The sequence below is a fragment of the Acanthochromis polyacanthus genome, chromosome 18, assembly GCF_021347895.1.
Source record: "Acanthochromis polyacanthus isolate Apoly-LR-REF ecotype Palm Island chromosome 18, KAUST_Apoly_ChrSc, whole genome shotgun sequence".
In the NCBI taxonomy this organism is placed as follows: Eukaryota; Metazoa; Chordata; class Actinopteri; family Pomacentridae; genus Acanthochromis; species Acanthochromis polyacanthus.
Window position 1 is genome coordinate 16,103,162 of NC_067130.1, and position 15,884 is coordinate 16,119,045.

The following is a 15,884-nucleotide window of genomic DNA, read 5'->3' on the forward strand; positions in this document are numbered from 1 at the left end:
TTTGTCTGGTTTTTTGTTTTAAAATTAGGCGGACAAACTCTTGTGAAAAGCCTCTGTACGAAACAGTGACAACAACAGAAATCTGCTGAGTAAAGGGGGAATCCCTGACATCTGACCTCTGAGGATGATCCAGGAAGTAGGACAGGACAAACTGGGATGTGACAGCTGTGACCAGTTGAGTTTTCCTGGATTTAATGCTAAACATCCTTAACTGAGACTAAAATTATCCACACCAACACTGACCTCATGAATGTGTTTTTTTCTACTTAGATGAGTTTGTTTTTTGAATTGTAAATGATTCATGTGCACACTGGTATGTTTTAGGCACTAGGAACAGGCAGGCGACTGCTGAAGTGTCGAGCTCATGACTTGTGTTCCCACTTCCCATTTATTACCTTCTCTCGGCTGACTGTCAGGGGTTTTCCACTGATGAGGGTAATCCATGTTAGCCAGAGCCTGTGTGATCGCCTCATCCAGCAGCCTCACATCAACGTCATCGCCTGAACTTCGTCCGAGCTGCACCTCCTGCTCGTTGTGACCCAACTGCCCAGCACAGAGCTCCTCATTAGCTGATTGCATCAACATAGGAAACCTCTTCAGGACTTCTAGGTAGCTCTGGGGGCCAAGCTGCTCCCTGTTTGCACTTAAGTACTCTGCTGCTTCCTGGGCCACGTCACTGAGGTATTCAAGAGAGGCTTCACCCTCACGTGGCTCGACTTGGTCCTGTATGTACAAGCAGCAAGTGACAGAGACAACTTCAACGAGGTCGTGGCCTGTGGGAAGAAAAAAACATGAAAGATCAAGTCAGACGATGACAGGCAAAGACACCTACTGAGTGGTGCTGAGTTGACTGAGAGATTTACCTGGAACTGTGAAGCAAAGACTCAGTCCATCATCGACTCTTTTAGCTGTCGTCACATGTGTAAGTCTAGAGCCTTGCACAACAACATAAAACTCTGCATTTTCAGGAGCTCTGGTTCGCAACCTTGCATGTGCCTCCACTTGTCCCTGAGATGAGAGAAACGATATCCATTTACAATGCATCCAAAACACATGATTCATAATCGAATTATTGAGTCATCTTTTATAGAAGATCCCCAGTTTGCATCCAGGCCAGGGATCTTTCTGTGTAGAGTTTGCATGTTCTCCCTGTGCATGTGTGGGTTTTCTCTGGGTTCTCCGGCTTCCTCCCACAGTCCAAAAACATGCTGAGGTTAAATAGATGATTCTAAATTTTCCGTAGGTGTGAATGTGAGCGTGCTTGTTTGCCTCTATATGTAGCCCCGTGATAGACTGGTGACTTTTATTGCTTACTTTTGGTGTTTCTCAGTGCAACCTACACTGTAAGAGTTCTTGTGCAAAGACCTTTCCTTTCCAGGAAATGTGTAATTTCTTCTCACACTGCAGTAACTTTAATTTCAATATCTCTAAGTTCACTGCAGTCATTGTACTGAGTGTCAGCAGGGGAAAAAGAAGAAGGAAGAAAGACACCAGCTATTTTCTCACATTGGGAATTAGCTGCTCTCCACAGTGTCTTCTTTACAAACCACTGCCACAAAGACATTCTTTATTGTTTTCAAATCATTGTTATTGGTTTTTAATTGACGTCACTGACGCAATGTTTTTTTTCTGGCATCCCAAAGATCATCACATGTTTTTTATGAATACAAAGATTTGACTCCATAGACAATTGTGCTATGCAGGGGTGCAGCCAAGAGGTGGCCAATTTTTCTGATATAACTTTTATGCAGAACTGTAAGAGCGCAAATTTACACTGATTTGGTAGAAATTCAAAGATTTCATGATTATACATGATGTTATTCGTTAAAATATGTATGATTTAGGTTCAGCTGTGGATTTAGCTCTCACAAAAGTTGCCATACAATTATGTATGTACTTATGTATATTTTCTCCCAAAGACCTATAAGAAGTCTATGAAAGAACTAAAACAAATGAGTGTCACATGAGTGTGACAAAGACACATGGGTTTCAGTGGTTCCATTATAGATTCATAGTCATAAGAGTCACTATAAACTCAAGTCTGCTTTGATATATATATTTATATATATATATATATATACATATATATATGGTATTTACACGTGTAAGGAAGCTTTTGTTCATGACTGCATGAACTCTTAAATGACACTGCAGGGAAGCGCTAAAGAGATTAAAAAAAAAAAACTGCAAAACAACACAAGACTGACTCAGAAATTGCAGCTCAAAAAAGAAAACGCAAAAGAAAAAAAGACAGGGTGTCAAAACTCGTCTCAATTAGCTAAGTGTCCTTTCACCGTGAGTGGCTTACATGTCTCATAAAAAAATATTTCATGTAATTGAAACTGTAATAATCTTGTGAGCTTTCGTGACAGGTCAAAAGGAAAATCTTAAGCAACCATTCCAGATTTTTAATCAGTTGAGGATTGCATAAAATAGCTCATTTTACCTTATGAGTTCTCATGTACCTCTATGTTGCAATGTTGTAGCACAAGAAAACAATAAGAGTGAATCACCAAAAAATGGCTGTTTGGCTAACAGTTATTTAGTGAAAAAAGGATTTAACAGGACATTGTGTCACCCTAGTGTGAATAATTGTCTAAGCCTGGCCACCCCTATGCAAACTGTCTGTTGTCACTGATGCGGTGTACACACACACACACACACACACACACACACACACACACACACACACACACACACACACACACACACACACACACACACACACACACACACACACACACACACACACACACACACACACACACACACACACACACACACGCACATTAAACAAACAAACTTTTCCTTCAGTGGTCCATCCGTTAATCTACAGTAACTTCAGATCAGCCATTCACCAAACAATGTGCTGGCAGAGTGTTGTTCTTTGTGTTTACTGACACTGTCCTCAATACAGATTACCAAATACAGGAAATCACATTGTTAACTAACCTCCTCAGTATTACTTTCCACCCGAGATTGACCTTTACAAGAGGGTTAGCTCACAGTGTATCTGGGATCACATACTTCAAGTTCCACACTTGTGCAATATCCTTATCTTCTGTTTTCTTGTGCTCAGTGTAGGGTTTTATCTCGTGATTTATGAGGGCATCCTTTATTTATTCTTATTTTATTACTTTAGGCTGGGACATCCATCATGTTTTAATGTATTTTTAGTGTCTACACCAGCTCCACATTGCACTGAAAGAACGCAGCTATTTTCTTCTCAGGCCACAGTACTGCAATTTGTGGCTTCTCCATCTGCTACTATCTGTTCATCTTAAATCAAGTTTTTTTTATTTTGTTTACATGCCCAAATTATGTTTTTATATAGACTGGAAGACACATCATGAGCAAAATAAGTAATCAACAACATGACTAAGCATTTCCACCTTGATATTGATGAAAAACACAGATTCAAACTTCTGAGGTTTCATGAACAACAAACCTGAAGAACCAATCCTATCAGCTGGCAGAGTTGGGATTTCCATACCATTGTTCTTCCACTGAGCCACTGTTTATGGTTCAAACATGTACAGCTAAATTACTGCCATATTAAAATTTGTCATTTTGCAGTGTAGAGTGAAAAATCTTCTCATTATGTGATTTTAACACTCAATAAGGAGTTTTTAGATGTTTGAGGGACTTTCATTTGATTTTTGATTTTTTTAAAAGCTAAATTCTGCTGAACTACAGGTGGATCATTCCTCTACAAAATCTTACAGTTGAAGCTTATTTTCCTCCTGATTAAACAATATTAAGGCTACATGAAATCTGCAGTTTTAAAAGTGCATTCAAACTGGCATCAGCTGCCAACTGAGCCATGTCTACAGTGACTCGGAGGTAGAAATGCCACAGACCCACTGTGTTAGCAGACTATTTGCTATTTGGACCGATAAAGAGGTCTGACTCAAGCTGCACTTTCTCAGCTTGTAGTGTGTGTTAAGTGGTTAGCTGCCGTACCACTTAGTGCACACTTCTGCTATCGCTGATTGTTTTTCCACATAACAAAATGATAAGATGTCTGCCTGCGGTTTGCGTAGACTTCCTGGCTTCTTACAATGCCAGTCGGACACTGGGAACTCATTCATTGAGGAAAAGCAAGAGGGGAATTTCATATTTATGGAATGGAACAGAATTTATTTCTATTTTCAAATTATGGATTAATCTTTTACATTTGCAGAATTTTGTCTATGTATTTGGACACAGATAATGTACATAATTACTTGATTATTGCCACACAATAAGTCAGCAACAAGTTTTATCCATGTTTTTTTCTGTTCATTTCAAATGAGCATGGAGCATGTGTGAACAACTGTTTCTAATATCTTTTGATTTTGTTTTCACTCCCTCCAAGGAGGCTATGGTTTCCACTTAATTGTGCCAATAGTCTGCAGCAGCCCCAGACGATATTGTCTTACACGGCCACAATTTAATCAGACAGAATTTGGTTGATCCAAATTGTTCTCTTGAGCCTTGGGGAGGAAGGAGGATGGCGTAAGACGTCAGACTGCTGTGATCTATGGCCTTTTCTCCAGAGTGTTATCATGACACAAGCAGATCCAGTAACAATGAAATATTCAACACCTTGTGGTTTTACCTCATGCCTCCCATATGGGCAGTTTTCAGATGAGGCATGAAGTAGCTGTGGGATATAAACATGAGGAGGTTTAATAAATATGCAACCAGAGACCGATACAAATCTACAAAACTACTGTGCTGCAATACAGCAAAATGAATGGTGGGTCATTTGCTTAATAGATGTTTTTACTAAACCACTAAATCCAGTGATACACCATTGACATGACCTTATTATCTCCACATGTTGTTGTCCTTTCAGTGGGGAAAAACAACATCAGATCTGCTGCACTGGTCTCCAGGAAACCAGCAGTCATCAGCTCCAGAGCTCTTTGCCATGATCTCCTGAGTGTAACACGTGGGTGACGTCAGGGGAGTAAGATCAGTGCGACAACAAAAACAGCTCCAGTAACAGTCAGTTCTCTTTAGCAAGAAGACCGTCCGACGTCAGTTTTTCTCAGTGCAGTATTTCAGTTTTGAAACTGACACAAATGACATTATGTCTCATTAAGGAAAGTTATACTGCTCAATGAAGTTTCCTGTAATCCTCGTATTAAATCACAAGAGAGAATTCAGTTACAGCCACGATAAATCATTGTAACTTAGTGGCTTTGCTTTGATCAAAATCAACAGAGGGCAGAGAAAAGCTTGGACCCTTCTGCTGACTTCCACATGCTCCAATAATTTCATAAACAGTCACACACGCTAAAGCATCCCGCAAAGTATTTGTCAGGCTGAGAGTTATGTAAGGGTGTTTCAAAGTGAAAACATTTTCAACACGCCGAAGTCTGACAATAATACAATGACACTTAAGGCAATTCACATATGAACTAAAATAACTCCGGAGTCTCTTTGGAGTCTTGAGGGAGAAACTGTGCTGTGGGCTTTTTCTCTAACTCAGCTGAGACAAATACCTCTGACTTAATCTGCTGTGCAAATGTGGTACTCATAACGAGTCTACATGTCAGAGAAAGCTGCCAGTAAATTTCATTTCACAGAACAGTGCTGTCAGTATGCTCACTGTTGCATAATCGAGAAGCACGCTTACTGAAACTAGTAACCATAAAGGCTCATGCTGATATTTTAGGTGTGCAACATGTGAGAAAGCCACTGTAATAACTGCAGGCCTATGTGTTCAAGTAAATGTTTCTTCTTTAATGACTGACTGGCTCATGCGACATCAATGAACAACTGGAACAGTGAGGTTTTTCTGTTGGTCTGACATGTGAAAAGCAAAGCAAACACAATCAACCCAGCACTTAGAGGGAAAAAAGTCATAAACCATTACAGAGACTGCTAGCTCAAAGAGAACTGCGATAACTAACATTATCAAACCATGCTGGCAATTGAACAAACAGTGCAACAAGGATACACCTAATCTATCTCCATTTGTGAGAATGTAGCTATACTGTGTTGAGATAACAGTGGCTATAAGGAAACAAGACAGTCTATGCTTGCTGGCAGTCCAGTGAATAGCTACACTATTCCTGCGTTTCATTTACTTCAGAAGTCTCAGCTGGGAATAACGTCACACCCAAGTTGAGTGTATTCCAGCCAAAAAGAGTTCAAAAGAGTGAAGCTGACGCAGACGTGCCTTGAAAGTGCATTCTTTTAAATGGCCAGCAGTAGTTGAGTGAGATTATACAGAGGTCTATGAGAAAATAACATGAATTCTTACTTGATTTGTGAACTCAGTAAGCCTTACCCTGAAGAGTTTATGGTTTTAATTGCTAGCTTTAAGTCTCCTTCAAAACAGCATGATGTTCATTTTGGTAATTATGGCCCAATTTAGCGTAAATAAGCGATAAAGCAGGTTATGCTACGTTGTGATTGACAGATCATTAGCATATCTGGAAGCATATCATCCTCAAGTGCTCTGTCAAATCCACCACTCTCTCTTTACAAGAATAAGATGGTCCCAGCACAATTCCAAACTCAAGGCTTCAAAATGGTAGTCCATAAACCAATAAGTGATGTCACAATGGCTATGTTCATATTTTATATACAGTCCATGGTACAGCAGGTGGATAGACCAAGACGCACACCTCAAGAAAAACTGTTGATTTCAGGTTAGCCATTGTCAGACAGTTGATAACAAGACACCTGGTATTTAGCACAATATGCCCACAGACAGAAGATGGATGGTTCTGTGGATTTCATGAAATGTAAATAAGACCAAGGTGCTAACAAACAGCACATTGCACTACTGTGGAGTCACCATTTTTAAGGTAAGGGTTTTAGAGGTTCTTCCAATTTTCTAAGTAAGAGATTCCACTACTGGGGACATTTTTGTAGACATTTCCAAATGGCAGCTCACAACATCCAACTTCTCAGTTCAAACAGATAGCCCCTTAACATCAGCGTGCAAACAGAGGCCTTTTTCAGACATGGGATACGTAGCATCGCTAGTTTTAACAATCTGTTAAACTGACAGTAGTCTCTGTGTGTGTGACGGGTCACTTATCTGAAGTAAAAAAAGGTACAGTGCAACTTTGCCATTAGAGTTTAACTGATTCTGCCAATACATAGGGTATCATTTTTAATTATATGTAATACTGGTCTTAGTTTAGCAACCTTCATATGGATCTTGCTGCGGTTTGATGCTGCAGGTATTTAATAAGTTCAGAGGAAAGACTCCTACAAACAGTTGGAAGCAACAAATTAAACTTTTGCTCCTGTTAATGTTTTGCCAAAGCGTGAGTGCCATTTATTACTTGAGTTTCTTTAATACGACCCGTGAAAGTCTGTCTTCATTTCAGTAAAGTTTCATTCTTTTCTACATTCTTTAATTTGTAATAGATGTCAAATTGTCAGGCAAAGTGGATGAAAAAGGAGTTTTATGACTTTGGCTGCAAATGGTGTCTTTTGCACTCTCTCTGATGTCTATTTGTGTTCAAATGCAATAAAAACTCTCCACTCAACTCCAATTTCATCCCTCGTGTGTGCCTATCCATTAATGAGACTGCAATCGGTTCAGACTTGTGTCATGTTGAAAGTGATACGGAAATATACTAGGTCCAAGCTGGTAAGATTGTCATTGCTCATTTAGACATGAAGCGGACACAACCAGATGACGTCTGATTAAAGGAAAGGAGTGCATGTCTGAAAGGGTTCATGAGATGAGGCTGAGCAGGTATGACTTTTACCATCTTAGTTTTCAATCCCAAATAATGGATCTGCTAAATATTTGACCTGATAATGCTAGATTACAGTGTATCCTCTGAGGAACATGAATGTCTGAATCAAATTTCAAGTATCTGTGCAATGCAATATTTGGAGACTGAAGGTTGCTAGAGTCCCATAAATGAGATTTATCCTCTGGGCACCATAAATGTCTGTATAAAAAGGCATTCAAGGCAATCCATTTAATACTTAGAGGTCTTTCAGTCTGAACAAATGTGATGGCAGACACTGAGTGGGGCTACCCTGCTAGCATGGCTACAACTGAGAAGCATAGTGATTTTTAGTGCATTTCTTTCTCACGGCAGAATTGGACTTTCCCGTTCACCAACAGTGTTCGTGCAAGGGCAGCGCTTTTACTCACTCGTATACACCTGGACGCACAAAATCACTTTGGCATGAAGTCTGGCACTGGAGCTCAATGAAAGACTTTCTGCCTGCGATTGAATGCAGCCATTTGTCCACTGGTCTTTGCCAACAGTATCTGCCATGGACCTGACACGATGTTGCATGTGTGGAGGTGCACCATAAAACTTTACTGGGCGTGTTACAATAGCAGCCTTTATATCACAGCAGTGTGCCACAGCTTGTCTGCACAAAGCCCGGCATTGAAATCTGGATCTCATTCAGCGGCGAGAGTTGCTCCTGTTGAGCTGTGACCTTAGAGGGTGGAGACGCCACTTCCTCTAGATGGAGAGGTGCATGTGTGCAAGCGGTAGAGCCCGTAATGATTCACATGCCTGGGTTTCAGACGGGTCCTCCATCAGCCTCAGTGAGTGAACGGAGGCAAAGGTTTTGGAGCGAGCCCCCTTCCCCCCTCTGAAAGTGGTGACACAGCAAAACAAGCAGACACTCTGCTTACCAGAAATCTGGCAACGCTTCAGTGATTGGCCCACCCAGACTTCCACACACACACACACACACACACATACAAGAGAGAATAGAGGCAAGAGAGAGACAAAAAGAACGAGAGACGGTGTATATGGAAGATTGAAGGGGAGAAGGAGGGCAGATGGGAGAAGTAAAAGCAGTAAAGAAAAACAAAGTTGTACTATGTCAAACAATAATCCAAACACACCTGTGCACTCTGCACTCTCACATGCTTCAAAAAAGGAAAAATGTGTATTTATCTAATTCATAAAATGAGGCTTGTATAGCCCCTTAAAGCTGGGGTAGACAGTCTTTTTTTGGCCTCACTGAGCAAAAATTCCATAATAACCTTTCAGCATATTGTAATTCAAGTGGTATGAGAAAAAAACTAGACTTCTGCACTTCCTCTTTGTTTTGCTTTCACGCTCAGGTGAGATGGGATAAAGATTAACAAAGTCAGCAGAGGGAGGCTGATGTGGATGTTGACTTGTAGCTTTATGATTTTAATGCATTTTAGGTACATGCATTTCCCCATCCAGAAGGGTTGTATTTTCAAATTCTTCGTCTCCAGATTTCTGCTACTGTAGGTTTCAAAGCCTGAAGGCAAATGAGCATATTATTCTCTTATTCTTGGTCCCATGTCCATTCTGGAAGCCATGCTTTCAGGGGCCCTTGTCATTAGGTGAACATGTCGTCTAAGGCCTAGCTTCCCCAGGGACTGAAACCCTGCTAGCTTGGGTTTCACCTGCAACACAAGGCTTACCAGTCAACCAGTGCACAGAGAGAGAGAGTCAGGACTGAGACATGAAAGACTAGAGAACTCTGCATCTATTGAGGAAAAAAAAATACTCAAACAGACCCCTTTACTAGACCACCAACATATCAGGCACCTACAGAGTAAAATATGCAGTCACTTACGTATAAAGGCACCTCTCTTCTGTTTAACTCCATTTTCTCCCCATCCACCAGACACCTGGACAGGAAATAGTCACGTTACTACAGTGTCAGGTTAATATCAACACCTGTGGGTGGCCTGCAGACGTGGTCCAATCTATAGCTGTGCTGTAATTAGAGCATCAAATGTTTCAACACACAATCATCCAATGCAATGATGTAAATAATTGGTGTAAAAAAATAAAAAAAAAATCAAGAAGAATTTCTCCTAGTCAGACAGAACATATGCTAAAGATCTTAGAAAACCCTTTCCCGGGGTGATGTAAGATGTTTACTGTCTATAAATGATGCAGTTTCAGTCTTTAGTTCACTGAGGTCAGATGTGTGGGTGATGCAACAATAACTACAGTAGCCGCAGTGTCCGGCTCTTCAGGAAGGGTGCAGGAGTGGAGGGAAGGGTAACTGTATCATCAGCACACCTGATCCGCTGTGACTTCACTCTCAGCTGTGAATAGTGCATGACTTCAAAGCTGCAGAGAAGTGTCAGTCTCTGCAACTTGCACTTTGTCTAGACACTCATCTGCATCAGCTGAGGCCACTCCAACAAGGCATTACACTTTAATCCCGAGGCTTAGCAGCACATTACTTCTGTCTATGTGTTTGTTTTGCACGAGTGTTACAAATCAACGATCTTTAGGGAGTTTCTGCTAAATCATCCACTTTAATCTGTCAGGTCCCAGTTATCAATTTTTATTATTCTCACCCCATCACCTATTCTCATAGCCCAAGATGACGTCTTTTAACAGTTCCAAATTTGATGGCTATTCATCATACAATTATAAAAACAAAACAACAAAGCAGAAAGAAAAAATCAGAATGTAGGAGCAGGTATTACAGAATGTTTAATATTTTTAGCAAATATAAAATAAATAGTTAAACAAATACAATTTTTTTTGTCGATGAACTTCAGAATTTAATGAAATACACTGAATACAACAAATTATTAAACAAAAAAATAAACAATCGCTGTTTATTTGCCAATGACAGCTACTCTACATCAAAATAAACACAAATGAAAGGTCGATGAGTTGAATATATAGGATGATAATCTCATAATCTTTATCATTTAATAAGGGCTTTAAATTGGTCCAAAATGAACACTGACAGACAGAAACCACCTGTTGGGATGATGTTTTGTTTGAAAATGTTACATTAAAGTAACTATGGCATATTTAACTAGAAAGTTAAAGCAGTCACCGCCCAGTGAATGTGGATATCCGCAAAGCATTAGATTTTATGCATGTAGTGGCCCATCAGAATAAAAGCAAGCATAATGATATGTTAATTCCACTACAGGCGACTTGATGTTTTCCACATTAAGGTGGAAAAAATATGGGCACATTTCTGCAATCAACCAAAATGAGTTGAAAAGTATTGGCAAAAATCAGACAATGGCAAAAATCCAATATCATGCATGTTGAAACCAAGATAACTTTATGTTGTTTTGTGAATATAAACCTGTAAAGTGGCACAGCAAAACAACAAGAGCATCATTCACTGTATTAACAGCAGCTCCAGTCATATTATACTATAATATACAAAAAGATGTCCTGGAGGTTTAGTTTAACAATAATATCAGTGTCACATTTGCATGCTGTAATATTTTGACCAAAGCACAATTATCAATAGAAGAGCGTAACACCCCAGGCTTGGGCGTCTAGCTGTTTTTAATCCTATTCATATCACTGGGGATACACTATTGTAATATGGAACTAGAGATGGTTTATATATCACAGAGTAGAATAAACATTATCCCTGGGTGGCAGGTTGCACCCCATTAGGTCAACAAATATGAAAGATCTAGTCGCCTTTCCTTTATAAAAGGCTTAAAGACATTATACAAGTCCACACAAGGAAATAACCAACATCCATCAAGATTTGAGCTTCTTTGAGCTCAGGTTTTCAACTGGAACAGGAATCAGGAAAGCGAAAAGGACACAGCACCTGCAAGGATGAACCCGAAATCCAAAGTTTTATAGTCTAGTGTTTTCCTGGTTTGCAAAGAGTTTGACAGTTATTGTCTTCAGCCTGACTTCGGTGCTGACACGTTCAGTGCTAAGGAGAAACCTGACCTGGCTCAAGGCCACGCACTCAAGAACAGAGCGTGAGAAAAGAGATTACACATAACAAGAGAACGCACGTTGTCAAAACGCATTTGGGAAAACATTTTGACACCTATATACCTGTTTGACTTGAGCGAGCACATCCTGTTGTCCTTAGATTTTTGTCCAGTGATGCATGATTGAATCATCTAATTCCTCTCACATGATAAGCTGTCATCACAGACTGTATGAAAAGGTGTTTTTTTTTTTTTTTTACATTTTCTGCCTTTGTTAATTACACTTTTATGTAATGCAACTTAAGGAGAAAATGCTCAGCGCCACGCATAATCATTGCACACTCAGCAGTGCCACTGCTTGTTCTCAATGGTCTTCTTTGAGACTACTTGTGATAGTGACAGTAATTCCAAAGAATAATCTTGGAACAACAGTCTCCACACCCTTTTCATTGGAACTTGAAGTCTCAGGCACGCCAGTGGTTTTATTTGGTCACACACTGAAGTGAAAACAGGCTTTCACATTATCACCACATTATTGTATCCTTCAGAACAATACATGACCTCTACTGCTTTCACTGGGAAGTGAAACCCCCGCAAATAACAGTCAAATACAGTCAGCAGAGTATAAAACTCAGCTGAAATGATGCTTGCAGGATCACAACAATGAGACTAACTCAACAGCATTTTATAGGGAGGAAGCCGAAAAATTCATGCTACGCTTTTACCTGTGAACGCATCAGCAGTTTTACCCATCTATATTAAACAGATAAAGCGACAGATGCAAGAAAGACTCAAAAATATCATCAAGGCTAACTAACTGGCTGCATTTTCTTGCAGCTTTCGTCAGAGGCACTTTTACGCAGAACTTTTCCATGCGAGGATGAATCAGGTTGCCATTACCTGCTGTCGTCTGTCTCCCAGCACTCGCTCCGATCAGAAACACGACTTTTACTGTTCAAAATGTCTTTCTTTTGCTCTCTTCCTCGCTTGCAAACTACAGATACTCGTCCATGCCTTTATCCCAGGTGAGCCGCTTCAGCTTCGTGCGTCTTCACGCTTCGCCGGAGACTCGGTTTGGAGTTTGTTTGCAGGTGTCGCCGGAGCGGTTCGTCCTCTGCGGGCTGCTGTGGTTGGTCCAGCCCCTTCACACCGGGCTGCATCGGAGAGGCTCCCAGGAGGCAGGACCAGTCTCATAATGTGACACATGCCCATGTTATTCATAGGAGATTGATGCTTTATGTAATGTTTGCATTGGCTGTAATTATTGCACGGTGTCGTTTGTCAGTTAAATTTCCTCCAATCAGAGACAAGCTGCATGAAGACCTCAGTTGTGTTTGTACACAAAGGAAACCACAGGCATGCTGGCAGTGGAGGACAGTAACTGAGTACATTTACTCAAGAATGACATTTGTACTTGAGTGGGAAATTGAGGTAGTCCCACTCCAATAGTGTAAAATGTTGCACTTTTTTCCACTACATGTTTTTCAGGCACTTAACTACTCCCCAGCATACAGTAACCTTTAAGGAACCTTCAAGGAACATTTGTGGAACCTTTAGAAAACACTTCTTAAAGGTTGCCGTTTGCTAAGTAGTAACTTCATCAAATTTAGCTTGTTAGCATGTTTTTCCCATTGTTTCATTTACTACCTAGCTAACTAATCGTCAGGGGACTATCAGGAAATGCTCCTTAAAGATTATTGTTTGCCAAAATGTAACTTTAGCAAATTTAGTTTGTTAGAATGTTTTCCCCCACTGTTTTATTGATAAACTAGCAAACTGTAACATTCAGGGAACCTTTTGAAAACACTCCTTAAAGGTTACTGTTTGCTAAGTAGTAACTTTATCCAAATAAGCTTATTAGGATTTTTTTTCAGCCTGTTTTACTAAACACCTAGCAAATAGTAGAGTTCAGGGAGCCTTCAGGAAAGGTAGTGTCTACGTATCCGTAGCCGTACCTCTAGCAACAACCTTCAGGAAATGCTCCTTAAAGATTGCTATTTGCTAAGTAGTAACTTTATTAAATTTAGCTTATTAACACGTTTTTCCCTCAGTTTTATTGGCAACCTCACAATTAATAACATTCAGGGAACCTTCAGGAAGGGCTCCTTAAAGGTTGCTGTTTGTTTGTTTGTTCAGTAATTTTATCAAGATTTTCTTGTTAGTATGCGTTTTCCTTTTTATATTTACTACCTAGCAAAGAAACCTTCAGCAAACATTCAGTAAAGGTTACTTTTGGCTAAGTAGTAACTTCATTAAATTTGGCTTGTTAGTATGTTTCTCCTGTTTTAGTGACAGCCTAGCAAATAGTAACATTCAGGGAACCTTCAGGCAATGTTCCTTAAAGGTTGCTACTCAGTGGTTTAGTAACTTTATCAAATTTAACTTGTTAGCATGTGCTTCTCTTTTTTTAATTTACAACCAGTAAACAGTAATCTTGAAGGAACCTTCACTAAATGTTTCTTAAAGGTAACTGTTTGCTAAGAAGTAACATTAGCAAAATTAGCTTGTTACTATGTCCCCCTCCTCCTCCCGTTTTACTGACAACCTAGCAAAAAGTAACTTTCAGGGAACCTTTTAGGCAATGTTCCTTAAGGGTTACTGTTTGAAGGTTTAGTAACTTTATGAAATTTTGTTTATTAACATGTCTTTCCTCCTTTTTAACTTACAACCTAGCAAACTAGTCTTCACGGAACCATTACAAAAGTTTACTGTTTGATGGTTTAGTCACTTCATCAAATTTAGCTTGTTAGCATGTTTCCCCATTTTAAATATACAACCTAGCAGACAGTAATCTTCAGGGAAATTTCAGGAAATGCTCCTTAAAGGTTACTGCTTGCTAAGAAGGAACTTTATTAAATTTAGCTTGTTAGCATGTTTTTTTCCTTTTTTTACTTGCCACTTAGAGAAAAGCAACTTAAAGGGAACCATAAGGGAACACTCCTTAGAGGTTGCTGTTTGTTTAGTAGTCATTTCAGCAAATGTCTACCACCACATCCACTTCAACCAGCCCCTATATAAAGATGCTGCTTGTGCACTAGCACATCAATAATTACTTTTTAGTTCAGTTGCAGTTACAAAAATGTAAACATGTAATGTTTTATAATTCCTAGCCATTACTTTTAACGTTGAAGAATGAGTAATTGTTGTTTCAACACACAGAATGTTTACAACAAAACAAATATCATGAAACCAGCAACTATTGGAAATAATAATGGGCAGATCAACTGTAGGGTCAAACACCAGAAATAACAGGACAGTAAGAAGTACAGCATCTGCAACAGAGACAGTTAATGAGATTGTAGATGGTGCTTGTGAAGCGTTGTGTTACTTTTCTTGAAGAGCTTGATGAAGTTAGCGGACAGTTTGGTCGATATGATCACGTTGTTGGGCACGTTCATCCAGAGCTGTCTAAAGGATTTCAAATGCTGGAGTTGTGGACATTTATATGCCAAGCTACAACTCTAACTGATATCTCAGCATCCAGCAGCCAACAGCCCATCCTCATGTTTCTCTTGTCATCCGTTGGATTATGTCATTTGAATAAAGCTACATAATAACGTGACCTTTCATAGTCACTGGTCTGAGGAGTGTCTGTGTCTTGGTCACTCTATCTGATCATTGTCCTGTCAAGTTACACCTGACCAGGCTGTGGATGAACAGCTCAGAAACATTTCGTGCTCTTTGAACTTTCATTTATGAGTCAGAAAAAAAGTCATTTTCCCTGTGTGTTTATATTTTTTCAGTATATATAGCCATCATTTTAGTCATGGCACTAGTCAGGGCCCTTTTTGTGATATGATTAAGACTTTCCATTATTGTATTACAAATATATATATATATATATATATATATATATATATATATATATATATAGAGAGAGAGAGAGAGAGAGAGAGAGAGAGAGAGAGAGAGATTGATATATATATATATATATATATATATATACATATATATATATATATATATATATATATATATATATATAAACTTTCATTATATATATATCGACTTTTATTATATATATATCAAGTTTCATTATATATATATCGACTTTCATTATATATATAATTTCCTAAACGGCATGCCATACATATATATATATATATACATATATATATTTATATAAAATCCAAAAATTCCATTTGAGCAAGTTTTTTGCTGACAGTGGGAAGATATAAATCCCTTTTCACATACGCAAACCTCTGGTTAACCAGGAGCAGCAGGGGAAAGCTTGCTGACTCAA

At 39.2% G+C, this 15,884-nt stretch overlaps 1 protein-coding gene across 4 annotated transcripts in view; it reads right to left on the reverse strand.

The window, feature by feature from the left end:
* Positions 1-12,842, reverse strand: part of arhgef28a (Rho guanine nucleotide exchange factor (GEF) 28a) — a 59,221-nt gene extending 46,379 nt beyond the window's left edge. For 3 of the 4 annotated variants that reach the window (XM_051938672.1, XM_051938670.1, XM_051938671.1), the window contains exons 1-4: positions 12,542-12,841; positions 9,547-9,601; positions 864-1,008; positions 396-773 (exon numbers count right to left, since the gene is read on the reverse strand). In XM_051938672.1, the coding sequence (XP_051794632.1) occupies positions 396-773; positions 864-1,008; positions 9,547-9,579 (556 nt within the window). In that variant the 5' untranslated portion in view covers positions 9,580-9,601; positions 12,542-12,841. Of the gene's footprint in view, positions 1-395; positions 774-863; positions 1,009-9,546; positions 9,602-12,541 lie in introns of all 4 variants that reach the window. The other variant, XM_051938669.1, reaches the window with a different exon arrangement.
* Positions 12,843-15,884: the final 3,042 nt, after the last annotated feature.